This window comes from Heterocephalus glaber, unplaced genomic scaffold (assembly GCF_053883595.1).
Source record: "Heterocephalus glaber isolate CG9 unplaced genomic scaffold, H.glaber_assembly_v1.0 deba00001004, whole genome shotgun sequence".
Taxonomy (NCBI): Eukaryota; Metazoa; Chordata; class Mammalia; order Rodentia; family Bathyergidae; genus Heterocephalus; species Heterocephalus glaber.
Window position 1 is genome coordinate 4869396 of NW_028258179.1, and position 27071 is coordinate 4896466.

The 27071-nt window shown below is 45.0% G+C and overlaps 1 protein-coding gene across 4 annotated transcripts in view; it reads left to right on the plus strand.

Moving 5' to 3' along the window:
- Positions 1-27071, plus strand: part of Cops7b (COP9 signalosome subunit 7B) — a 157378-nt gene that overhangs the window by 102656 nt on the left and 27651 nt on the right. The window contains exons 7-8 of one of the 4 annotated variants that reach the window (XM_087209300.1): positions 10441-10537; positions 11056-11365. The exons of 1 other annotated variant lie outside the window; for it this stretch is intronic. In XM_087209300.1, the coding sequence (XP_087065426.1) occupies positions 10441-10537; positions 11056-11170 (212 nt within the window). In that variant the 3' untranslated portion in view covers positions 11171-11365. Of the gene's footprint in view, positions 1-10440; positions 10538-11055; positions 11366-27071 lie in introns of those variants that run through there. 2 more of the 4 variants (XM_087209298.1, XM_087209299.1) reach the window with 2 other exon arrangements.

The following is a 27071-nucleotide window of genomic DNA, read 5'->3' on the forward strand; positions in this document are numbered from 1 at the left end:
CAATGTCACACTCACTTGGGCAGAACCATGAACACTCCTTTTAAAGTCGGTCTCTTTGGGGGATGGGTATAGAATATTAACCCAACGTTAGGGTGCGTGGTAGAAATGTCAGACTAACAGCAAAATATACAATTACTGTACCTCCAGCTCTGTGACCGAACCTGCCTGTACTCTCCCAGGTTCTTGGGCCCTCCCAGCAACTTCAATGTCTAATTGGCATGGACATGCACGTAATAGCTTGCGATCAGCTTTTTCATTTAATATTATTTTATGTAATCTTTTTCCATGGAACTGCATGGTTGGGAAGGCAATAGTCCACCATCAGGATTTGGGTTTAGTGTCACGAGTAAAAAATATCTCTAAACACATAGTTTCTTGTTTTCTCCCCTCAGCCCCCGGGCCCAAAGTGCTTGAGAGAATTTGGAAGCAGGAGAGCTCGGTAGCCCTCCAAGTGCCCAAGGTCAAGGTGTATAAGCAGGTGCTTGCCTGGTGGCCTCTCCAATACCTCCACTACTGCTGCATATCTGTACTCACCAGGGACCCTCAGAGTTGCTATGCTAAGGACTGTCTTAACATTGTGTTTTTAGACAAGATCTCGCTGTGTACTGCAGGCTGGCCTTGAACTCACTATGTAGCCCAGGCTGGCCTTGAACTCACTGCGATCCTCCTCCTTCAGCTTCCCGAGTGCTGGGACTGCATGGGTGGGTGCCACCATGCCCAGCCTTTCGTTTTTTTTTGGTACCGGGGATTGAACTCAGGACCTTTCGCTTTCGAGGCAGGCGCGGTGCCACTGAGCTAAATCCCCGGTCGCTCAGCTTTTCTTAACTATTAGCAGATTGTTAAATGCTTGGGATGCTCTTATTTCTCAGGTTTGCCATGGCATTTTCTTCCCCTCCATTGCTCTTTATGCTTCTAGATGTTTACAAATTCAGAGTATGTATCATATTTATAGTTTCCTGCACTTCTCTTTCATCACGGGGGGGGGGCGGTCAGCTGACTCCGGTCTTTGTCCCCAGAGGACATCTGTGCCTGGAAGGCAGTGATGTGGGCCACACTGTATTTTGCTCTCCACTGCTCCCCAAACCCATCTTGGGCTGTGTAGAACATAAGTGTCTTCCCCTTTTGAGTCAATCTTGCTATGCAGTACAGGCTGGCCTTGAAATCGCCCCGATCGTCCTGCCTCAGCCTCCGGAGTGCTGGGATTACAGGTGCACCGGGCATTTTAGCCAATGTGGTGCAGATGTGAAACTGAGCTTGGAACATTAGGGAAGACACTCGGTCATCTGCTGTGAAGCCCAGGTGGGTCCCGACACTGGCGTCTTGGTGGGTGCGTGAGCACGCACTTCCACAGTCCTCTCTTGTGGCTTTTCAAGTAGTTGTGTGTCACACATGTGTGTGTTTAACTTCAACCCATCTGGAACGTTTTGTGGCAAATGGTGAGCAAAGATCTGCTATTCACAGCCCATTACTGCCCATGTCCCATATGAATGTGGTGAGCATGGTTTCTCTCATCCTTGTGTGTTTTCTCGATTCACAATTCAGTCCGCTCAAATAAACGCACCTACGCCGCGCTGGCGCTCCGACCACAACTGCGCATGCGCTGTAGCGCCCCCCCCCCGCCCCCGCCGCCTCTCCCCCTCCTTTGCCTTAGAATTTCCCCAACAGTTGTTTATCCGTGTCAATGTTATCACTTTACAAACTTTTATAATATTTATTGTCATTTCAATTAGTTATATTTCATTTTCATGTATACTCTTATTATGGATTTGTAATTTTATTGCATTGTGGTCAGAGAATATACACATACTATTTATGGGACTTGAAATTTGCTGCGATGTTCTTTGTTCCTGAATGTTAAGTCCCTGAATGGATCAGTGGCAGAACTGAGTTCCAGCTGTAGGGGGTTCCACGGGGTGCCGGGAGGTCTCACTGGAGCTGATAGAGGGAGGCTGTGCCAGTAGCACCACGGCTCCCAATCTTGGCCTTTGCTAATCTAGCAGGTGAGAAAGGCGCTCTGGGCCTCATGGAGGCGGGGGTGGTGATGCTGTGTGGCTTCTCTTTCTTTCCCTCTTCCCTTGGTTACCAGTCAGCTTGAATATCTACTCATGAGGTCACTGGGCACGTGCAAATCTTGATCAATAAGCACTTTATATCTGTCTTAGTCACTTTCCTCCTTGCTGGGAGAAAATTCCCCACACCCACAACTATAAGGAGGGGAGGTTTATTTTGGCTCACGTTCCAGTCCAGAGTCTGCCGGCTCCAAGCAGGAGGCATGGCACGGGGCCTGGCAAAGGACAGCTGCTCATGGCCTGGGGGACCGGAAGCAGAGAGAGGGAGGGAGGGAGGGGCTGGAAGGGAGAACGAACTTCCAGGCCACGCCCGCAGCGCTGCTTCTTCCCGCAGGCCCCGAGCCCTCGCAGCGAGTCGGCCACAAACCCCTGGCTCAGATGGTCCAGTGGCCTTCTAAGGTCCTCCCTGTAATCCCATGACAGTTTAGGAGCCATCTAGACTTAAACTATGCCAATATCCATCACTCTTCTCCCACTGAAGTATTCCTTTTTCCCCTAACTGATTTGTAAGAGTTATTTGTATATCAAGAATATTATCTGTTCGCTTCTCACATGTCAAAATGCTGTTCTAAGTTTCTGCCTTGACTTTTAAATATAGGTGAACATCATATGGAAATTTCATTTTTTATATAGTTAAATCCATCAAGTTTTTAAATGGCTTATAGCTTTGCTGTCATTTTTAGAAAGGCCTCTCACTTCACCTCCCAAGATTAAATAAACCTTCACCTATTTTTTTTAACCTTCACCTATTTTTCTATTACTTATATTGAGTTTTATGCATGTCCTGTGTGCATTTGTACTTTTAATCCATCTGGAATTTATTAAGGTGTGAAGTAGGGATCCAGCTCTATTTTTTTTTTTAACATGGAACATTTTAAAACAGGTGTTCCCAATCACTTACCACAATCACTTTTAAAAACTCCAAATAAAGTAAAGGATCTAATTTTAGATAATATTATTTCCTGGTGAAGCCTCCTGGCTATAGCAATTGACAAAATGTACTCTCAAATTTAGTAATTAAATATTTTAACTCCTTTATTTGGTTATTTAATTTAAGAAAGTTTTATCCAGAACGAATGATTTTTAAAATTACTGATTTTTGGCTTCTTTTCCTGGCAGTACTTAGGTAGTGGCCTTTGGCATTTAATAAGGCCCGGCACGCTCATGGCAGTAAACCCCACACCCTAGAAGCGCCTTTTCACAGTCTCCAGCAGCCTCTGTGAGTAGGAGTTCAGAATGATGAGCATCCAGCTTATCCAAGAAGTGATACCAAGTCATCAAAACACAATTTGGCAAGAAGGAGGAGCAGACTCCAACTGTTTTACTCCATTTGGAAATATATCTGATCAGTGTCTCTCTTTGAAGCAAAAGCAGCCTGGAGCAGGGACTTGTGGATTAAGGGGAAACCTCAGAATTTTGTCAGGAATTGGGCTCAGATCCTTACCAATCTCTGTCCCCAGAGTCCAAGGCCAAGGAAAGTGTTTTAGTGAAGGAGATAAATGGTTTTATACACCTAAAGTCTCCTGATGAAAGGAACAGGAGAGGGCCCCAAGTGTGTGAGTGAGAGGGTCTGCCCTAGTTGATTTTCTGCTGCTGTGACAGAATACTGCAGACAGGGTAATGCATAAACAATACAAGTTCATTTGTGTCATGGTTCTCAAGGCTGGGAAGTCTACAATGGAGAGGATGATCTGGTGAGGGCCTTGTTGCTGTGCCTCCTGTAGGAGGGAGAGAGAGGGAGAGAGAGGGAGGGAGAGGGAGGGAGGGGGACAGGGTGGGGGGGGAAGAGATCAAACTCCTGGCCTCGAGCTCTTACCACTGGCATGAATCTGTCTCCAGGGTAGAGCCCATGACCTAAACACCTCGCCTCAGGCCCCACATTCCCAAACTTTTCCCAGAGGCACTCGGAGCACAGCAGGCCCTGCTGCTCACAGGGACCCAAACAAGGGTGAATGTGCTCTGCAGCACTGAGGTAGAAGAAATGTCACTTTTTTTTTCTATTTTTCTAAGTCAGATGAGATGTGGCTCAGTTTTCAGTGGTCTTATCCATAAATGGTTGATTTTATTGCTTCGGGGAGCCACAACTCCACCCTACAGTTTCCCGAGTGTGTGAGTGAGTGTGAGTGTGAGTGTGTGTGTGTGGGGGGGGTGGAGTCAGGATCTTGGTGACTCCTGGTGTGGGGCTGGGGAACTTTGGTAACAGGACTGCTTTTGTGACTGAAGGCACTCATAGGGGATGGGGACAGGAAGCTGGGGGCATAAAGAGGGACCCTGGACAGGACCATGAGCCACTGCAAGCAGACCCCCACAGGACCACGGCCAAGCAAGCAGAGAAAGAAGGGAGTGGATGCAGGGGCAGAGGGGCGGGTAAGGAATAATTGCACAGAGACTTAGGGGAGTCCCAGAAGGACTTCAGTTAGCACTGTGTCTTGCTTTACCCTAGTCTAGAGGATCCAGTTCCCCACCCTGTCTCCTGGTCACTGAGCAAGCTGGCAGCCTTTGGGCTCTGCTGAGTGTGAAGGGACAGGCCATGCTGCCCTGGGGCCCTGTGCTTTCGGGGACCCCCAGGGCACAATGGAGTCAACCCTTCTTGTGGTCACTTGGGAGACCACTGAGCACTGCACTGAACTCCTTGGCGAGTGGCAGCAGCAGCGCCACAAGGCCTGTGCTCCTGCGGCCCTGCTGCAGTAGTCTCCGAGCTTTCCCTGTGTTCACCAGGGTCCACAGACCCAGGGAGCCAGGCCCAGGACACAGGCCTCCCAAGCTGGAGGGTGGAGACGGGGCTCGCTGTGAAAAGTCACTGTAGCTGCTCCAGTGCTTTGGAGCTAATCACAAGAAACCTCCTTTGGAAGAAAATTTGGGCCTGGTGTGGTGGTGCAAGCCTTTAATCTCAGCATTCAGGAGGTGGAGGGAGGAAGATTAAATATATATATAGTGCTTATTGTGTACCAGGTACTATTGCAAGTGTTTACTAAGCTATTAATTATTAACTCATTTAATCCTATTAGCTAATTTCATCCCCATTTTATAGATGAGGAAACTGAGGTGCACTGAATTTGAGTAACTTGCCCAAGGTCATATAGCCAGCCACATTTTCTGGTTCAGATCTGAAATGTCCCCCAGAGTCTCATGTGTTCAGAGATGGTGCTTTTGGAAGGTGACTGGGTCATGTGGCGCTGTATTCGGCAGGAGATGCATCCATGGATGAGTTCAGAAGTGGATGCGCTGTGAGGAGGTGGGGCCTGGTTGGAGGAAGTGGTCACTGGGGCTGTGACCTGGAAGTGTGCATTCTTGCCCTGGCTCCTCCCTTCACTCTCTGCTTCCTGGCTGCCATAGTTGAGCAGCTTTCCTCTACCAGGCCCTTCACCATGGACTGAACCTTCTGAAACCATAAGCCAAACAAACCCCTCCTCCTTCCTGTTGGGAATGTCAGGTTTGTTTTCCAGAGATGGGAAGGGTGACTAATACAGCACGGAAGAACCTGTTAGTCAAACCCAGGAAATAATTTCCAAGTTTGCACTTATTAATACATTTTTTATATTGTATGCATTTGAGTAGTTGATAAAGGTGCATCAAATGACCACTGTGTTTATGGAAGCCATCTGGCAAAACAAACTCTCATAATACTGAGACAAGCAAACTGCCAAGGATCATGTACAAACTGCTGGAATTCACACCATGGATCCCTGATGGCCCAAATTTAGTTTTTGTCCCTAGACGGAGAAAGCAGCAATGAGTTTAGAGGAAGAGCAAGACAGCAAGCGCAGACAGACTGGGCTCACACCTGTCGCCTGTCTCTCAGCAGGGCCTGCTTGCAGCTTGCCAGGTCTCTCTGAGAGCCTGAAACAGGCAGATCTCATCGATTCAGATGAATGTGTCCAGCTGGTGCTCAGAAGTGAGGGGAGGTCTCTCTCCCTTGGCAAATGTCTAGATGAGCTTTAAGATAGCCTCACAGGCAAAACACTCCTCATAGACATGAACACAGCTTATCTACCTCTGTCTTCCTAAAAGTCATCTCTATGAGGGGCCGGGGATGTAGCTCAGTGGCACTGCACCTGCCTGGCAAGGGTAAGGTCCTGAGTTCGATCCCTGGTACCAAAAAAAAAAAAAATCATCCCTATGGAGATGTGTGTTTTGGGGGGAGAAACAGGGGAACAGGGACAGGAGAGAATCATCCTCAAGACTGAAGGAAGCAAGAAGGTCTGGGATTAGAAAGCCAATGGTGCCCATCAGAGTGGTCCTACCATCCCGAAATCATCGCCCCGAACGGGGGGGGGAAATTGGCCTGGACGACGCACGGTCCCGTCTTAGGCTGGAGCTACACTGCTTCCAGCGGGATGGTGACACGGACACAAAAGCGTTTGCAGAGATCCTCCATCCTGAGGAACCCATCTGCTTTCTGAAAGATGTCCCCGAAGGCGACATATACCATTCATTAATGGCTCTAACACAAGATGACAGAAGAATTTACATACTTTTACATTCAGTATCCTTATGACTTTTAAAAATTTATAGCTTTTACCATTCTAGAATTTATTTTAGAGTGAAGGAGGTAGCTATTTTTTTAAAAAAGTGGGTAGTTTGTTACCACAACACTACTGAGTTTTCTATTTCCATTTTTGCTTTTTTCATACAAATTCTCAAGTATTCTTCTCTAAAATTTGGGCTGTTCTATTACTTTTGCTTATTCTTGACCATACTGTTTCACACACTGCAGTTGGGCACATCATTCCAAATTATTCTTCTTTTTCAGGACTTTCTTCACTCTTCTTCCATATTGATTTTCCAGAAGGACTGTAGAATAATTTATCCAAGTTCTCACAGTTTCTGCTATGCTTTTATGGGATTTTATTGAATTTATATATAAACTTAAAATTTGACATCTTTTTGGTATTGAGTTTTCCTATCCAAAACAAAGTGTGCCATTTCATTTTTTATAGCTTTAGAATTTCCTCATATAGGTCCTGCCCATTTTTCTGAAGTTTTTCCTGGCTTTGTATAAGTTTGAGGCTTTAATAAATGAGGTTTTAAAAATTGTATTTTCTTACAGGTGATTATTAAAACTTGTTTTACAGTTGGTTGCTGCTGACAAAGCTGCTAGTGTTTATATAGTAACTTTATATTGAATTCAGGTAATTATTGTATTAATGTTTCCTATTCTTGGTTTTGGGGTACTTTTTTGATAGTCAAGTCATTAAGTCACCGGCAAGTAATTTTCTTATTTGCCTTTTTTTTTTTTTTTTGAGACAGGGTCTTGCTATGCAGTTCAGGCTGGTCTTCAACTGTGTGGCCCAGACTGGCCTTGAATTGCGGTAGTTTTCCTGCCTCGGCCTCCCAAGTTCTGGGATTATAGGCCTGGGTGTCTGTTTGCCAGTTCTTATGATTGGGTTTAATAAAATGATCTGTTATAGAAAGTATCAAACTAATCCTATATAAAGAAATATTTTAAAAAGTAAAAACATTCTTATTTGAGAACAATAACCCATCAGCAACCACATGTAAAAATCCCCGGACTAACAGTAAGTTCAAAAATTAAACCCCAAAGGGACCTGACCAACGGGGAACTGGGCCATGTGCCCCGAAGGGAAGATCCGCCATGATGAAGATGTTCTTTTTCCCTAAGGTGCCCTGGACATTTATTTTATTTTATTTTTTGTCACTTATGACAGTACCTGTTTATTCCCTTCACCCCCAAAGAAAACTTGATTTTGGGGAGGGGGAAATAGGACAACTATTAAATAGAGTGAACTATTTCACAGTTCTAAGAAAACTAATAGGAGGAAGAATGAAGTAGTTTCATATCATGAGACAAAATCCTACTTCTGATAAAACACAAATCAGTCTGAATTTTTTATTAATCTGTAGTATTCAAAGTGACTATTTTCAATTGCGATCTCATTCATAATGTTAGCGCAGAGTCCTTAGCCCTGTAAGAAGTGGGGAAACATGGACAAAGGCTTTGGAAACTTTCTTTCCAACATTATCCCATCAGCCATCAGAGGGTAAAGACTGAGCCATGGGTGATTTGGAGGTCCAAACTCAATTACTTCCATTCTCTCTCGTTTACTCTCCATTCTAGTTGATCCAATACATGATTTTTTTACATTATAGTTAAAACACTTCAAGTTAATCCAGAGCAAGAAAGCCAGTTTACTTCCCTACTAGGTTCAAAATTATTTTTATCTTTAAAACAGCTGCATAAAGGAGTAGGGGAGGTGGAAGGGGTACGGGAAAGGACAGAAGGGAAAAGAAAAAATATGTGAAAAGGAAAAACATGGAAACAAAGTCTTTGTGAAAATAGGGAGGGATGGAGGGGTTGAATGGAGGGCAGGGGAATGAGGAAAAAATAAGAACCAAGATAAATCATGTAAAGGTACAAGATCACAATGATGAGTGCAACTGTACTGTATACCTAAAATGTACTAATAAACTACATGGAAAAAAAAACCCCAGCTGCATATTCCGTTATGCACTGTCATGGGCTCAGTATGAAATACTAATCGCTTCTCGGCCTTTTGGTTAAGATCAAGTGTAGTATGAAATACTATGTGAGAAGGTGATTAAACATACAAATCTATAAAAGGGGTGTGTGTGTGTGTGTGTGGTTGTTATTATTGTTTTTGCAGGTCCATAGACTGTGATGAAACAAAACTTGTAAGAGCTGGTAAACTCATGAGACTCTTAATGTGCAAAACCAAGTAAATCCTGTTTTTTTTTTTGGTACCGGGGATTGAACTCGCAACCTTGCATTTTCAAGGCAGGTGGTGGAACCACTGAGCCCTAAAACCAAGTAATTCCTAAATTATAATCCCGATTATGTTTCTTTTTATAAATAATCTATAGCTTTTCCTCTAAATACAAAAAAATTAAAGAAATTATTAAAGCCTGCACTTAAACACAGTAAAAGAAAAGAAATCTATTTTGAGCCTTGTCTTAGCTGATTTCTCCCTACCCTAAATAGTGGCCTCAAACTCTGTTATCCCCCAGAAAGCAGCTCTGATGGCCAGGTGCTCAGGGCAGCTGCTCTGTGCAGTCCAAATGGTCTGGGATAGGAAGAGCAGTCATAATAATCAAGCACTTGGTCCACACGGGGAAGGTGGGGCACACAGGCACACAACGCCAGCCACATCGAAGGTGTAGAGGTGGATGGAGTTCAAAGCATCATAGATATCATAGTCCAGCAGGATGCCAATGCGTTGAAGATGTGGGGGGGGCTAGATGGGAATTTCCTTGCTGTTGTGTCTCACCACACAGTTATTGTTGCAGCAGCAGAGGGCCCAGGAAGCAGAGCTCTTCCCAATCTATTCGTGCTTCGGGCCTGATTTGTAGGCAAGGGCAATGGCATACCATGTGCTTCCGCTTATGACCACTTCCCAGTAATGCCGGCCACTGTCAATGAACACATTTCCAGCCATTTCTTAGCTCCCTTGGCTAGTGAAGCTATAGGGTGTCTGGCTCTTTTTGGATGATGACTCATCACGTTCTACTGTCAAGTTATCATGGGACAACTTCAGTTTTTGATGAGGAGATTTGGGAGCCAGTTTAAATGGTTGGCAGTTTGTAGAGGGTTCAGTCCATAATCAGCAAACTCCAAGGCAGGGATGACAAACAGGCATGGCAGAGCAGAAACAACGTGCACACACAAGGCAGCAAAGGGGACAAGAAGTGCCCTGCACATTTAACATGATCCAGACAGCATATGGATGGCTTTGCGGCTGCTGAAATAGCAATTTTAAATATTCTCAGCTTGAAAAATACATGCAAAAGCCAAGAACATTAAAAAAAATCTTAAGATAACGTATGTCCTCAGATACAAAAAATGTGTTCTAAGTACTGACGTGGGATGTATTATTGGGGAAGGAAGGGAGAGGTGCAAAAGAAATAAGCACCAGGTTCAGTGATAAAGCAAGTGTGTAAGTCAGGGCTCAGTGGTGTGGATCAGGTGAATGGATTTAGAATAATGAGAGCACATTGTTAGAAAGCCAAAAGCAAACACATGCATCCATCCTGCGTCTGGAGAGAAGGGAGGTGGCCCCTCCTGTGCAGAGCTGCGTGCACCCCAGGCACTGGGGGAGTCATCAGCCTCCTTCTGAAGCCTGGCAGGTCAGGGACAGCTATGCCCCCTAGAATAATGCAGCTCACCGGTGGCAGGAGGAGTCCAAGGCCAGAAAGGCAGAACCTGGCCTCTCAGCTGCTCCTCGCCCCAGCACGCCAACATCCCTGCCTTGACCTTGACCTCCTCTAAGGACCCGTCAAGTGCTCAGAGGCCCCCGCTCCAGCGTGTTGGGCAGTTCGGTGAGAACGTTTTGTTAAAAGTGTGCACGTGTTCGCAGAGAGGAAAATCCACACTGAAAACTGCTCTCTTCTGCAGAGTCATGGCTGGTAGGGAGGATGTCAGCCAGGTTCCATATCAGTGCAGTGACTAGTCTTCACAGAGAACAAAAAGCAACGACCCACGAACAGGACAGGTGAGTTCACTGTTTGTCTTTACTGTTTGCCCCAAGGCTGAAAGATGGACATCCACAGTGTTAAGGCAAAAGGGTCGATGTTTGTGCCGCACCTCAAAAGGAAATTCTGGTGAGTGTGAAGTCTGAGAGTGGTTGAGAATTCTCATGGACAACGTGAGTCAGGGGAAGTCCCAGGGCCCCACTCCATGTCTGTCATCTGGAAGAGGCGACACGGAGGACTCTAGGTTGGCAGCAAGAGAAACAGCCTGATCCAAAGGGGGAACCAAGCTGCGAGCCCAGAGAGGCACGTGAGCAGACTTTCTGGGGATGGGCCACACTGCACTCCTTCACAGTGGCTCCACAGAACCCAGGGCTCTCCCAGCGACCTCTGAAGGTCCTCTGAACCATCACGAGGCAGGGGTCACGATCCCTGCTTCACAGATGGGGAGGCAGGCTGCACCCAAGGCCAGGGGCTGACAGGTGGTAGAGGTGGGACTCGCACCTCCCGGAATGACTGTCACTTCTTGTCTTGACACCAGGCAGGAAGAGGATGGTGTGTACTGGACAGACGGATGGACAGTGCTGGGGGCGGAGGAGACACACTGGCAGCCTAGGAGGGAGGTGTTGTCATGGCGATCCCTTGCTACCTTCTGAATTTTGGACTAAATGAATGCTACTTTTCAAAATAAATATATAGAATAACAAAGAAGACTAATAGTGCCCCCCAGAGCAAATAAAAGGTCACTGGGGAAGCAGCTAAAATCAGCTTAGTTTGTTTTCATTGTTTCAAAAATAAATGTTCTAAGCCTGGTAGGAAGCACTGATTGCTGTTCCATATTTGTACGTTAAAACGAATTGAGGCAAACAATGGGTATGACATTGTTTACAGCAAGAATAATAGAAAATGTTTAATATTGCATTTTGTTTAAAAAATTTTTAAAAAAAATTTTATTTAAAAATTTAATCAAACTTTTTATTTTTATTTTTTTGGTACCAGGGATTGAACTTGGGACCTTGCGCTTGTGAGGCAGGCACCAGAACCACTGAGCTAAATCCTCGGCCCCTCAAACTTTTTAATTTAAAAGCTTTAAGTGATAGGGCCGGGGATTTAACTCAGCCTCAAAAGTGCAAGGTCCTGAGTTCAATCGCCGGTACCAAAAAACAAACAAACAACAGTACCACGCTGCCTGCCATGCAAGCACAAGGACCTGAGTTCAATCCCCAGTACCAAAACAAAACAAAACAAAATGAAAACAAAAAAACCAACAGTACCAAAAAAAAAGTTTTAAGTGACATAATTGTATATATCTATGTTCTGTACAATGTATTATATATATATCTATGAATATATATGAATGACTAAATCAAGCCAATTAACATTTTTGCTACCTCATACACTTTTCTTGTGGTGAGAACATTTAAAATCTCCTCTTAGGAATTTTTTTCCAGTATATAATACGTTAATATTCACTATGGTCATCTGTACAACAGATCTCTGAAACTTTTTCCGCCTGTCTAAATGAAATTGTGTATCCTTTGTAAAATATCTCCCCAATTACCTACCTCACAACTCCTAGTAATCACCGTTCTTTCTGAGTTCAGCTTTTTAAATCCTACATGCTGTGTGAGACCATGCAGTATTTTTCTTTTTGTTCTTCATTCACTTAGCATAATGTCCTTTGTGTTCATCCACATAATCACAAATGACAGAATTTTCTTTTTTTTTAAAGGCTGCATAATATTCCATTGCAGGCGATGGGGATTTAGATCAGTGGCACCTCGCCTGCCTTGCAAGAGCAAGGTCCTCAGTTTGAGCCCTGGTACCAAAAAAAAATTCCATTGCATATATATTCCTTTTTCTTTATTCATTAACAGTGTTTCCTTCTTTTTAAAGGATGCATAATATTCCATTGCATATACATCCCATTCTGTTTATCTATTTGTCCACTGATGCTTATATTGACTTCCTATCTTGGCTCGTGCCGCAGTAAACACAGTGTGCAGATGTCTTACTGGTATACTGATTTAATTTCCTTTGGAATTGAAATTGCTGAAGTAGCTCTATGGTATGGTTTGGATCTAACATGCCCCCTGAAAGTCTCGTGTGTTCAGGGGTGGGGCTTTTGGAGGGTGACTGGATTACGGGGAGGCTGAACTCATAACTAGATTAATTCACAGATGAATTCATGGCTGAATAGGGCTATTCTTGTCTCTGACCCCTTCCACAGTATTATTCAGCCATAAAGAGATGAATGAGGTACTGATTTATGCTACAACATGGATGGAATGAGTGACATTGTGCTAAGTAAGTGAGCCAGTCGTGAGGGCTTAGATTACATGATCCATTTATGTTAGGGCCACAGACAGAGAGCAGGGGGTGCAGGGGTTCATGAGGATGGCTGGGGAATGAGCAGGGACTGCTGATAGGTATTGGGTTTCTTTTTGGTGTGACTGAAAATGTTCCCAAACTGATTATGGTGATGATTGGATAGTGTTACGACTATTTTAATAGTTCTGAATTGTACACTTTAAAATTCTGAATTCTATGCTATATGAATTATACCTCCATTTGAATAGCCCAATTTCAAAAAAGAATATTCCAACCCAAATGTCTGTGAGTCTGTTTCTGATTGGTGGAATCACACATATATTTTTAGTTTCCTTTTTACAATCTGGCATATTATCTAAGTTATTTCTGATAAACACTTATAATTTGTAAAATAAGGAAAACTAACATGAATGTGACCAATACTAAGATTCAATTGATAAAGGATAGGAAACAGCTGGACATTCTGCAACTGCCCAACATACATGCGTAGTAGTAGTAGAGGAAAAATGAATAAAATAAATGTGCAGAAGTGATAAGACTTTTTTGTGTGTGTTTATGTAGTTTTGAATTTTGTTTCTCTTGTATTCTTTTGGGTACAAGTTATATTAGTGGTTTGTAAATATTGTTTTTATCTCAGTTATACATATTAAAATCCTCCTTTATATCATTTTTTTTTTGGTACTGGGGATCAGACTCGGGTCCTTGCACTTGCGAGGCAGGTGGCGTCACCAATGAGCTAAATCCCTAGCCCTCCTTTATATCTTTTTAAAAAATTTAGATATGGATCTCATTTTTCCCTTTTTCTATTACTGTACAGTAATGAAAGATACAAAAGTTCCTCTGGCACAGCTTCATCTGTGTGCCTGGTGGCTTTTTGGTTTTAAAGATAACGTCCCTGTATTCAGTGAGGCCTTTCCAACAGCATTGTCCCATCGGGGAGCTTTTCTTCCACACCTGTCTGGTCGTGTGCAGGTAGATTCTACACTGGCACTGTCTCTCATTTTATTGTGTTTTACTCTGAGAAGAGAATGTGTGAATCTTGTATGTACTGAGAATATCTTTGTCTTCAAAACTGCGATTAAGTTTTGTGTAGGTGTAATGTATACTTGAGAAAGCTGTTTTCCAATTTGTCCTTTTTGGAGCAGCTTCTCCAGCTGCCTCCTTTTCTAGGAGATGGAGCCCGCTGACCCACAGGGACTTGGTTGTTGCTCTGCTGGAGCACAGCCTGTGTTTGGGCCCCTGAAAGGAGCATTGCCCGGCTGTCTGCCAACCTGTGCTAACAGCGCCCTCCCTGCTGGTGCTCTGCTCTGCTGCAAACCCGCAGGCCAGGGCTGCCTAGGCCCAGTGGTGTCTGGGGGGTCGCTCCTTTTCCTGTAGCCGCCCTGCTACACATAGCATCGGACTGACCTGAGGTCCCTGCTGCTCTTTTTGGCTTGGCTGGAGAGGGGGTCCTTTCCTGGAGGGCTGGCTTCCCATACAAACCCACCCCCAGCGTGCCCTCCCATTGGATTCTGGGCAAGCCTGGGTTCGCTGGAATCCTGGGATGAACAGAACTTAACCAGTCAAGCTGGGACATGCTACACTTGCTCTTATGCAAACAGGATTTAACTGTGGCAGGTTGTTTAAATCATTGCATTTTTCTTCTTTCTTTTGGTTGTTTTTTTTGATACCAGGGATTGAACTCAGGACCTTGTGCTTGCGAGGCAGGAGTGGCACCACTGAGCTAAATCCTCAGCCCCTCTTTTTTTTTTTTTTTTTGGTACCGGGGATCAAACTTGGGTCCTTGTGCTTGCAAGGCAGGTGGCGGCACCATCTTTTGGTTTTTTGAGACAGGGACTGGCTTTGTAGTTCAGGCTGGCCCTGAACTATGTAGCCCAGGCTGGCCTCAAACTTGTGGCACTCCTGTCTCAGCCTCCTGAATACTGGGATTACAGGCGTGCGCCACCACACCTGGCAATCATTGCTGTCTTTAAATGTGTTTTCTGGTATGATACATGGATATAGATTTTGTCTTTTTAATCCAGTCTGTGATTCTGTTTTTTTACATAGGAGATTTTAGTACATTTACATGTAACCTTATAATTGTTGTAATTTTGTTAACTGGCATTTTCCTCAGTTAATAAAGTTCTTTGTTTTTCTTTTCTTTAACTTAACACAGCATTTCTATTGGACACTGTTTTTAAAATTCATTTAAGTGAGGGCTGGGGCTTTAGCTCAGTGGTTCCGCCGCCTGCCTCAAAAGTGCAAGGTCCTGAGTTCAATTTCCCATACCAAAAAAAAATTCATTTTAGTGAGATCAAGTGGAACATCTGTGAACAGCCCAATTCCCTAATATTTTACTGTCTTCATTCACCTCTCCCAAACATCCTATGTTCATTTTTCGTATCTAAGTCAAAAACATTTTTCTTTCCTATCTATAGATTTAGAATGTTTTGGTTTTTACTCATCTCCTCCAAGTCCTGCTTAATCATGTCTCCTTGGTTTTGTTATTCTGAAAACTTGTCTCCCTAGTTACCTATTTACAAATATTATTACAACTATATATCCCTGCTCCTCAGACTAGGATATGCATTTCTGTGGAGATACCAGGCTACACGGATACACTGATAAAATAATCACTTCCCTTTCCCCGAGACTGTCACTGCCCAAAATGAGCACATGTGCTACTTGAGCACTACTCAAGGTAGAAGCCTGGGCCATCTTAATTCTACCAATTGAGCACGTTTCCCTGGCTCGGCTGCCTGCCTGTCAGGCTCCAGTGGGCTTCGAACCCAATGCATAGGTGGATCTGAGCCAATAAAATGTTTTCTCTGTAGAATTCTAGAATGTGGGGACACAGTTAGTTGTTAGTGCTGGGCACTGGAGAGGGAGAAACAGGCTCAGTCTTCTTTGAATATTCCCCTCTCCAGTACCCCAACATACAGGTGCGCGCGCAAGCGCACACACACACACACACACACACACACACACACACACACAGAGGTCACATGGCTCCTTGGAGCACTGATCTGAAAAAAGAAAAACAAACTGAGGTTCCATTAGTAAAAGAGAGTACCAAAAGAGAAGTATCACAAACATACACTAAACAAAGCAAAGCAAAGCAAAACAAGTCTGCGAGACCATGGAGCTGCTACAGGGTAAGAATAAAAGCCACCCAGGTCGGACCATCACCTACAAGATACATAGTCATTTTACACCCCTAAGAGAGACCGCTAGGATAACTTCTCATTACGTGACAATATTTACTGTACTGGTGCCGGGCATTGTTGTGAGTGCTTTATAGAAACTGACGGACTTATATCTCTTACCAACCTTAGGTGGTGCTACCATAATCAACCACATTGTGCAGGCAAGGAAGACAGACTCAGAGAGGCTGAGGAGCCTGTCCCAGGTCACACAGGGAGTGGTGGTGGTGGTTGTGGGGGCTGCATCTAGGCCGGTGGTCTGACACCCTGCTTAAGTGCTGTGCTGCACACCCGGAGGATGGAATTTGCAGCTCGAGGCCTCTTTTCATTAAACCAGCTTCACACGAGGCTGGGGTCCGGCAGGTGCCAGGTATGAAAGAAACATCCCACGTGTTTTGTGAAGTCCTCCCACTGCAGTGGGTTTCCCAACAAAACCAGGATTGCGCTCCAGGTTTTGTGAATGTGATGCCATTCTTCTGTCTTTCAAAATGTAAAAATCATCAGGTGCCGCTTGCAGCTGGTGAGATAGGGTTGTGATTAAAAGAGAACACTCAAAACCAGAAGAAATATGCAACACGGAGGCAGGAGAAAGATGAAACCAGATGGTGAGAGAGTATAAAAATGAAGGCAAATTGAAAGCTAAAAGTATGGGAGTAAAATTTCAGAAAGAATAGTCTCAAAATTAGATTTTTAAAAAAAGCATTGGGATGTAGCTCAGTGACAGGGAAAACAAAACAAACAGAAAGTAGGCCAACATTGTAAATGAGAAAATTTCCAAAATCCACATTTAAAGTAGTATATGTGAAATAAAAGAGGAAAACAATAGAAAATAACAAATTAAACCTAAATATTTAAAAAGATAAAATTTTAAAAAGGAACTAGAAAGTAAAAGAGAAGTTAAGGTAAAAGCCTAAGACCTGAGAGACCAAAAAAAAAAAGTTCTAGTAGAATTCAGATTTTAAAAGTTAAGAGGAATCAGGCACAGTGGCACATGCCTGTAATCCTAGCACAGAGGGAGGCTGAGGCAGAGGATCACAAGTTCAAGTCCTGCCTGGGCAACTCAGTGAGATTCTGTCTCAAAATAAAATATACAAAAGGAGGGAGTGTAGGTCCGAGGTACAGTGCCCCTGGGTTCGATCTTCTGTACACGTACCTGGATGTACACCCACACACAAAAGAGGAGAAAAAGAATACTAGAAAGATAGAAAAGAAAATGTATAAGGTGAGGCCAGAACAAAAGTAGGTTATATTTATTTTGTTTTGTTTTGTTTGGTACTGGGGATCGAACTCAGGCCCTTGTGCTTTCAAGGCAGGCGACAGAACCACTGAGCTAAATCCCCGGCCAAAAGTAAGTTATAATTAGACAATGACTGTAAGTGTTCTGGGTGGGTCTAGATGCTGAAGTTGACAAGGCCAGGCAGGTTTTTTTTTTTTGGTACCGGGGATTGAACTCGGGTCCTTGTGCAGCAGGTGTCGAAACCACTGAGCTAAATCCCCGGCCCAAGGCAGGTATTTTTTTAGGTAAGTGTCTCACTGTGTAGTTCAGGCTGGCCTTGAACTCACTACATACCCCAGCCTGACCTTGACCTTGCAGTGATCCTCCTGCCTCAGCCTCCTGAGTGCTGGGATTACAGGTGCGTGCCACCACACCTGGCAGGCCAGACAGGTTGTTCAACAGTGACAAGACATCTTTACTGTCCACCCACAGCACTCTCAGCCCATGAGGGTGAAGACCAGGCTCCCAGCAGCTGAACACATGCAGCGCTGAGTAGGAGTCTCCCAAAGTGGGGCAAGCACTCCTTCTGGTTCTTGGAATGCATTCAATTTGACCTCAGCCTTCCTTCTCCTCATTTATTTCACAGTTCTTTCCATATCTCTTACTCCCTTTATGACGGACTTATCCCATCCAATTTCCTTATAGTTCCTGTGCTGTTTTGCACATACACACCAGGTGCATACATGCACTCCACCTTTATCGCGTTGGTTCATCTTGGAGGTTGCAACATTCTTTTATTGATCCTGAGTTGCTTACTTACTTCTTTCCCTGTCATTGGTGGCAGTGGGTCTGGGTGGGGGGAATAAGATGATCTCCAGGACTTGCTCAGGGACTGGACCAGCAGGTGAGGGTGTGACAGGTAAAGTACAGTCAGAATGACTCCTCCAGGGCTGCTTCTGTGACTGGGTGGGTGGATGTTAGGACAGAAGCCCAGGTGGAAGATGGTGCAGTCAGGAATTAAGTCAGGCTGGGGCTGGAAAGATCTGGGGCAACAATAGCTGTCTATAGCCCCTAAATTCCCCAGAAAGCCAGGACTGCATGAAAGGATATTTGTGCCCAGCCCCACTCAAATGCTGGAAACTTCATCCCAGTGTGACGGGAAGTGGGGCCTTTTGGAGGTAACTGAGTCATGAGGGTGGAACTCTCAAACAAGGGGTGAGAGCTTTTATAAGACGCTGCAGAGCTGGCCAGCCCTCTTCCGGTCCTGTGAGGACAGGATTAAGAACCAGGAAGTGGGCCTTGATCAGGGACAATGAAGAGCTAGTGCTTTGGTCTTGGGCTTCTCAGCCTCAAGAATTGGGAGAAATAAATTTCTGTCCTTAAGTGGCCCCCTCCGGAGCGCTCTGTTGCAGCAGCCCAAGCTAAGACACAGACACAGTCCCTCCCAAAGGCAAACCGGAATTCCTCTGGGACTGCAGATGGCTTCTTTTGTGGCCAACAGGACACACATGAGTAATTCTGGTCCAACTCATATTCTGGATCTCGTAGGCACTTCTCACAGCACTTTACCTTATGAATAGGTCGTCCGTCATCCGGAGACCAATGTCAGGCAGCGAATATCACCCTGTGGTGTGGAGTCCACAACTCCCTGTCGTTCTCTAGTTATGCCCTTCATAGCCAATGCTAAACTTCCATCTCTTGAGGAACTGCTGAAATCTCCCAGAACCCCAGCAAGTGGAGCCTAATGAATCACCCTGCCCCTTCAACAGGAGTCCTTTAAAATAGATACCCTATTCAAGGGCTGCCAGGAATATGCAAGATAGGTTTCATTTATGCGGGCCTCTTCTTTCCATATTGAGTTGACTGTCAAAATTGTTCACAAAACAACTGACTTGCTTTCCCTTCACCAAGTCGTAACCACTTTCTGACTGTCTTCTTGGTATTACACTCAGGACCCCTGCTATGGATGGACTGTCTGTGCCTCACCCCAATTCGTATGTTGGAATCCTAATCCTTTTGGTAGGTGATTATTTATTTAGGTTTTTTGAGACTTGCTATGTAGTTCTGCTACTGGCCGCTTAGGCTCATATGCTCAGGTTGTTTGCTTGCTGCTGGCCAAATCAAAGGAAGCCATATATTTGGGTAAAAGGGAAACAGGATTTATTCAAAGCTAGCTCCGAGGAGATGGAGGGGCCCATTTGCCTCAATTCACCATCTGGACAAGGGTCTTTTACAGTCAGAAACAATGAGAACGTAGATCTCCACACTTGCTTTATCTTCTTCATCTCATCTTCACCTCAACTTTTCTTGTGGAAAACAAACCAGGCCCTGGCTGGTTGGGCCTGGCATCTGTGTATTCCATCACTTCTTTTGGGCTGAAGAGAGGAAGTAGGGTGTTGTTATGTGCTAAGTTAGGAGTTCTATTTTACAGTGTGGTTACAGTTCAGGCTGGCCTGGAACTCACTAGGTAGCCTAGGCTGATCTGATCTTCCTGCCTCAGCCTCTTGAGTGCTGGGATTACAGTTGTGTACCATCACACCTGCCTTGGTATCGATTAGATCACAAGCCAAGTCCTTATGAATAGGTTTAGTATCCTTTTATAAAAGAGTTTTAGGGAGCTTCCTTGCTCCCCCTACCTTGTGAGGACACAGTGGACAGATAGCTGGCCACAAAGCAGGAATTTGCCCACATCAGACACTGAATGACTTCTCAGTCTCCAAAACGATGAGAATCACACCTACGGCTCATAAACCATCCAGTCTACAATATTGTTATAGCAGCCCTAGTGGATAAAGATGGCCCCCTGAACAGATATTTTGGGTGTTTCTAAATTCTTCAGCCACACAGTATGAATTACTTGGTTTACTCACACAGATAGCTGGTAATTTATTGTGGATACATTTAAAACTTCTCGGATGAAAACATGACTTCGGACTCTTTTGGGAAAGTTTACTGTAAAATTGTAATGGGAAGACACTGAAGTTATGGACTAGAGGTATGGTTGTTCAGCCAGCCTCTTTCCCAGGTCCACTCTGAGTGTGCTCCATTCTTCCTTTAAACCACACGAGGTAGCTAGGTTTGCAGAAATCAAGGGCATGGGGACATGTCCACCAGAGCTGTGCAGCCTTTATGCCAGGGGACATCACCACACTTCCTGCCATATGTCCAAACAAAATGAGATCTGCCTGTTGAACTTACATAGGAAAACTTCTCAGCTCTCCTCCCTTGCTCCTATTTTTGGTTTCGTTTGCCTCACCATTTCTTGTCTTGAAATCTGAGGTTTCACTGTTTCAATCCTTTGTTCTCTTCCTTTTCCCGTCTTCCCATTCTTCTCTCCACTGGCCTCTCTCCCAGCCACTGAATCTCTGCTGGACTTCTTCCATCCCCTGTTTTGAATAGACAAGTTTTGCCTACACCATGACTTGGCTGAGGGTGCTGGAAGAATCTGGGAGAATGTTAAAAACCAGAGGATCCTCGGGGTCACTTATTCTTCAAACCAACACACTGGGCATATGGCAAGCGCTGTAGATGCTTAGAAAATGTTAACTATTTTCTATCTTCAAAGCACTCAGGGTTATTAGCAGGAGAATCCTGAAATTTACTTGTGCTATGGCAGTATTTCTTCAAGTATTAAAAATTTAATGTGTCTCTTTTTCATGATCCAATAAGGTAGTGGGCTTTTCTACCAGGCAGATTCAAGCCACCTTTTATTTTGCCATTGTATTCCTGGGTGTCGATTTTTCTAAGGTCACCACTGGACACGTGATCTCCACAGCATTTGATGATGGTGACCAGCTTCTTCCTGACATTCTTTCCTCTCTTCTTCTGGCTGCTTTCTGGGGGTTCCATTTCCCTCACTTACATGTTGGTGTTTCCCGGGTGTTTCTTCGCGGCACGCATCCCTGGACAGCCTCAGGACCTTTCGGTGGGTTTTAACACCGCGCCCACTCTTACCTGAAACACTCGTCCCAGCCCTGTCCACTTGGCTGAGGGCTCCATCACTGGCCCTTTCCCACTCGTGTCTGTGTACACCTCCAGGTGTGCTCATCCCAACGTGCAAGACACTGTCGCCTGCTCTGTCACCAGCCTGCACAGGTAGGGCAGGGCCTGCGCCCGGTCTGCTCACCTCTGTGCCCTCAGTGCCAGCACCGCACCTAGCCTTGCACAGGTGCCCACAGAGCCGCTGAGGAAACAGAAACACCAGAAAAACGTCCTAACAGGAGAGGGCCAGAGTGGCTACCCCGGGGGCTGGAAGCCGAGGGAGGCCTCAGGTCTGGTGGAGTCTGCGGAGAGCGACCCAACTTGGTGCCTCCGGGCCCTTGGGCCTGGGACGGGCCGCGTCGGGGAGGCGCTCGTCCGGGGAGAGAGGACCAAGGCCAACCAGGAAGGGCTCTCAGGGTCTGTTCAGCTCGGAGCCGACAGCAAGTCAACCCCACGGGGCGAGGTCAGAGGTGTCGCAGGCCCTCTGTCTCGGAGCCGCGGAACCCGCCGCCCGCATCCCGCACGGCTCACTCCCAATGCACAGCGCGTTTGGCTCCAGCCGGCCACCGTAGCTCTTTCGAACCCGCTCCCGCGACCCGGAAGAGCATTCTCCTTAGCAACTGCGGGACCGCGGCGGTGCCGGCCCTCCGGGAGCCACGGTGAGGTCCTCCCTCCGCTCCTTTCCTTCTCTGCACACGCCCCACCTGGGACCGACCCCGAGTCTGGCCCCGCGGGGCTCCGCAGCGCTTCGCCGGGTACGGCGGCGGCGGCCCGGGGCTAGCGTCCTCCGCCGCTGGCTTCTTTGCCCGGCCCAGCCACCGCCTCTGGCCACCGCACGTCCCCAACTCCAGGCCGACCCGGCCTACCAGGCCGAGCTCCGAGCTCCCTGCCCGGACCAGGGTCTGCTGTGGTGGACGTGGAGGGAGATTAGAGGCTGCTGCTGTAGAGAGGAGTCTTCCTGAGGCTCGTGTCACTTGTGGACTCTTTGTCACGGGTCCTGATCAAGGTGGCCACGACCGGCAGGGTTGGGGGCCTCAGGAATCGTGAATAGCAGCCACTTAATTATAGTACTGGACATTTGCCTGCTGCTCTGCGCTCTCCAAAGTGATGCACTTTATCTGATCTTTTGATTGTAGAGACTCATTTAATTGTACATTTTGAACTGAGATTCTTTCCCGAGAAATTAGCTTTCTAATTGTGAACGAGTATACTGTGGCTTAGATTTTGTATCTTGCAGCTTTTTGCAGGTGGAAATCTCTCTGGGACTGACTAGTTTTGGGAAGGATTTTAAGTGAAATTTACTACGTTGAAATACGGGCAAGTGTTGTTAATAACCCTGGTTTATACTCGAAAAGACACTAGGCACTGAAAACCACTTGGGTGTGAAGGGTAGTACTAAGAAAACTAAGCCTTGTTTAAAGTGTTGATAAAAACGACTTTAGAATTAGTCCAATGATGATGAGGCTGGAACAGGTATATGCAAATCGTCTTGGGAGTGACATTATTTAGGAATAAAATGCAGCAGTTTATAGTATAGCAGAATTCATCATTCAAAACTCAAGTGTTTATTAAGCACCTATATAGTGTTATATGTACTTGAAAGGATAGAGGACAAGAATGCACACATTAAATCATTAGAAAAGCAATTAGATGGCATATACATGGAAAATATGTGGTAGATATTAAGTGCTATACTAAGTCAAGGGGTGGAGGAATCAATATGGACTGGGGTTTTCAGGACTATGTGGATTAAATGAGACTTGTCTCTAAGGTATTGACGCAATTTGTATTTATATTGGAGTGGATGGGAATATTAAATAATTTCCTCTTATATTCTTAACTTTAAGGTTTGAGAAATAGTTCACAGTATCATTTTGAAATCCTTACTTATTTAAAGCTCTAAAGTCTTGATTTGGGATCTGTTTCTTTCAGACACTCAGTACAAATGTCTCTGGTGTTTCTCCTGTTTGAGTTCTAATATAATAAGGTTATAAGCATGGAACTTTGTCCTTAGGGATTCTTTGCTTCTACAGTTGGTCTTACATTTATAGGAAACACAGAAATTTAAACACAGCAGTTTAAATGGAGTTACTGTTTCATACATACTTGAGTCTTGTGAAAGTTTGGTTTGCTCTTGTTTATTCCTCAAGTGCTTCCTATGTAGTAGACGTTGTGTCAGGAGATATCAAAAACAATAGTAAACTCAGCAGCCAGTGGCAATTCTCTATCTACATTGTGCTTGTGTGTGCTTAGTTTATCCATCTTTGATGCTCAGCACTTACTGTGTGTCAGAGGAAGGCCAGAGCAGTTGAGATACCTCAGTTGACTTTTTTAGTTTCATAGAGATTTTAGATTTCTTTGCTTTGGAGATTCACTAAAGATACAAATTCTTAAGAAAAACCTCTTAAGATGTTTTGTTGTTGTTTTCAAAAAATGGATTTAGTGTTCATTTATTCAGTTATTCAACAAATACTCCAGTAGTTACTTGGTGCCAGGCTTGGCTTGGAGGTGGGGGAGAGAGTGTGCATATGTGTGGTCCCTGTCCTCAGCAGATGACAATCAAAGGGCCACACAAGTGTTAGACTGCAGCTCTGATAGTGTTTAGTGAAGGAAGTCACAGAAAAGACATTGAAGCTGTGATCTGCAGGATGCACAGGAAGGGCAGTGTTCCAGTCAGAGCAGTTAGGAGAACAGAGACCTTTTGATGACAGGCTCACAGAAAGGACCAGAGGCTTAAGGTACAGCAGTGTATGTGGAGTGGGAGAAGTGTGAAAAGGTGGGCAGGAGCCGAGACCTTGAAGGAGGTTGAGTTTTTTCCATCCTTGGAATAAAGACAGAAACTTCTGTATGGGGTAGGCTGGATTTCAGGTGGGGATGACACAATTAGATTGTGTCTGAATACCCTTCTTTGTGTTTCCACCCTGCTTAGTGTTTTCATTGTCTTCCCATCCCTCATTCCCTCTGCATGCTCCCCCTGCTTTATTATAGTGGGAGAAGCCTCCATATCCCACTAGCAAGATACTTTTTTGTTTTTAATTTAGGAGAAAAGAATTTAAAGGATTGATCATTAGGAGTTAATGGATTTAAAATATTTTTCCATCATTATTACTGCTAGGGTACTAATTTCTGTGACTCCCCCTTTTTCCCTCTTTTTAAAATTCTTGTAAAAAACAATAAAAAATTCTGTCTTAACCATTTTAAATGTGTAATTCAGTAGTGCTAACTGTATTTATATTTGTGTATAATAGATCTAGAATTTACCTTGTAAACCGAAACTCTGTATACATCCAACAGTTCACTCCCCATTCTCCTTTCTGTTGCCATGGTTTTGACTACTTTAGGTATTTCAGGTGACGTGTCCACTTTTACTTTCATGTTCTTTCCCTGGTATAGCCTTTCTCCCATCAATTCAATTCAGTCCTACTAACTTTTTTTTTGGTACCAGGGATCGAACTCAGGACCTTGCGCTTGAAAGGCAGGTGCAGGGCCACTGAGCTAAATCCCTGGCCCCTACTAACTCTTAAAGAGCATTCTTCCTTGTCTTTGAACTTGTATTCATAGAGCTAGAGTGGAAGAGCCTGTAGAAATTGTCGTCTGACCTGCTTTTATTCTGGGTGAGGTAGTGCTTTGCCAAAGGAGAGGCAGCTCGTGAATCAGGATGGAGTTGGGACCAGAGCTCTGGCCTTTCACCTCCTGGGCAGCTACCTTTTCTGCTTTTGCCTGCTTCATGGTGATTGAGTGCTCTATGCTTTAGTTATATCACTAGCATTAGGAGAGGCCCAGGTGCTTATTTCTGTATTCCTAGATTGTTATGCTAAGGCATAGTAGATGCTGTGTTAGCTGCTTTCTGTTATGTAACAAATACCTGGGCTGATCAGCTTCTGAAGAGAAAAGGTTTATTTTCATGGGCAGTTTGTAGAAGTTGTGCTTTGGGCCTATGGTGGCACTCGACAGGTGGGAGTGTGGCTCAGCAAACAAAGCTGCTTTCCTGGGCTGGGAAGTACAAGGGAGGAGGAGGCGGGAGCTGGGGCCTGCTGTCTCTAACCCTGCCCCCATGGCCTAAAGACCTCTCAGCAGGCTCCGCCTCCTAAAGCTCCCGTCATCTCTCAGTGGTGCTGCAGGCCATGACCAAGCTTTTAGCCCTTGCACCTTTAGGGGGACACTTACAGATCACGGCAGAAGCTCAGAAAGTATTTGTTGACTAATTGATTGTCTTCATTGCCTAAAGAGATCGCCCTCTGTGAAACCTTGAATCTATGAGCGTCAGACCTTTGGCTCTATTTATCCAATTTACATTGATCCTTCTGCACCTGGAAGATGGTTTCCCTTCTGTAACCAGTTGAGCTCTTTCACCTTTTCCCGGTGCCACCTTAGTGTGTAGATTTGCCTCTGACAATTTTGATGAAAATCTAATGAAAAAGCCATTGTAAATGGAAAAAAAAAACCCCACAATGCATTAAACTTTTTAGATTAGCTGATTGGTTCTGTTTGTTTGTTTTTGGTACCAGGGATGGAACTTGGGACCTTGCGCTTTCAAGGCAGGCGGTGGAACCACTGAGCTAAATCCCCGGCCCACTCTTAGTAATTTTTATTAGTGCTAGTGAGTGTATTGTTTATTGTATGAGAAGTCTTCGATCTTGTGTTGGTAGAATTCCTTCCAAAGCAGTCAGCGTACTTTATGCTAATTCCCTCCAGGATGGTCGCATCAGCCGGCCTCCATGCCCAGTGTCTCACTTGCTCAGGGCCCAGAATCCAGCTGACACTTCAGTCTGTGTGGCCTTGCATTGTTCTAGGGCAGTGGTGACGAACTAGAGGCACGCGGCGGGCTGTTTGTCATCACTGCAAGCTCTAAGAGGTTTGCCGCCACTGTGCAAGGGCGAGGAGCACCCAGCGGTAGTGTGGGGCAGAGCCCAGGCCCGGTGGTCTGGGCCTTTCTGTTTCCTGCCGGCAGGGAGGAGCACTTGGAGCACGGTAAGTGCTTGACTGAATTCACTCTAATCTTTGCATCTTAGAGAAATTGAGAGCTGGGGTTTCAATTGGGTTCACGCAATTGTGATCAGTTAAAAATACCTTACTGTTAAAATCACTCTGTTCTTCCTGTGGTTCTTTTTGTGTGTGTATATCCTTTCCTGTGATTCTTTAATTAGCTTCTCCAGACCTTTTCACTCTGGCGTTCTGGCAAGAGCTGGCTCCGCCAGAGATCCTGAAGTGAGGGTCCGTGGTTCGAGTTTGATCAAAGAGTACATTTCCTCTTGCTCTGTCCCTTCCCTACCCCTCGGGTCTCCTCGGGTTTTTTTTGGCATTGGGGATCGAACTCAGGTCCTTCTGCTTTCGAGGCAGGCGGCGGAACCACTGAGCTAAATCCTAGGGTCTCCTTGTTAAAGCACCTTCAGAAGAAAAGGTGGAAGTCAAGGATTTTGCTACCTCCTAATAGGTGTTTACTTAAAGGCTATGATAGGACCTAGCAGATTTTTAGTGAAAGATTGAGTTTAGGATTAAGATATTATAAGTCTTTATGTATCTTCAATACAGTCTTTTTTTTTGAGACAGGGTCTCACTATGTAGTCCAGGCTGGCCTTGAACTCACTACGTAGCCCAGGTGGCCTCAAACTCATAATGATCTTCTTGCCTCAGCCTCCCAAGTGCTGGGTTCATAGGTGCATGCCACCTTGCGTAGCTTTTTTTCATTTTGTTGTTGTTTTCTTTTTTTTTGTGGTACTGGGGATTGAACCCAGGTCCTTGCGCTTGCACAGCAGGCTGCGATACCACTGAGCTAAATCCCTGGCTGTTTTCATTTTTTATTATTATTATTATTATTTTGGTTCCGGGGATCGAACTTAAGGC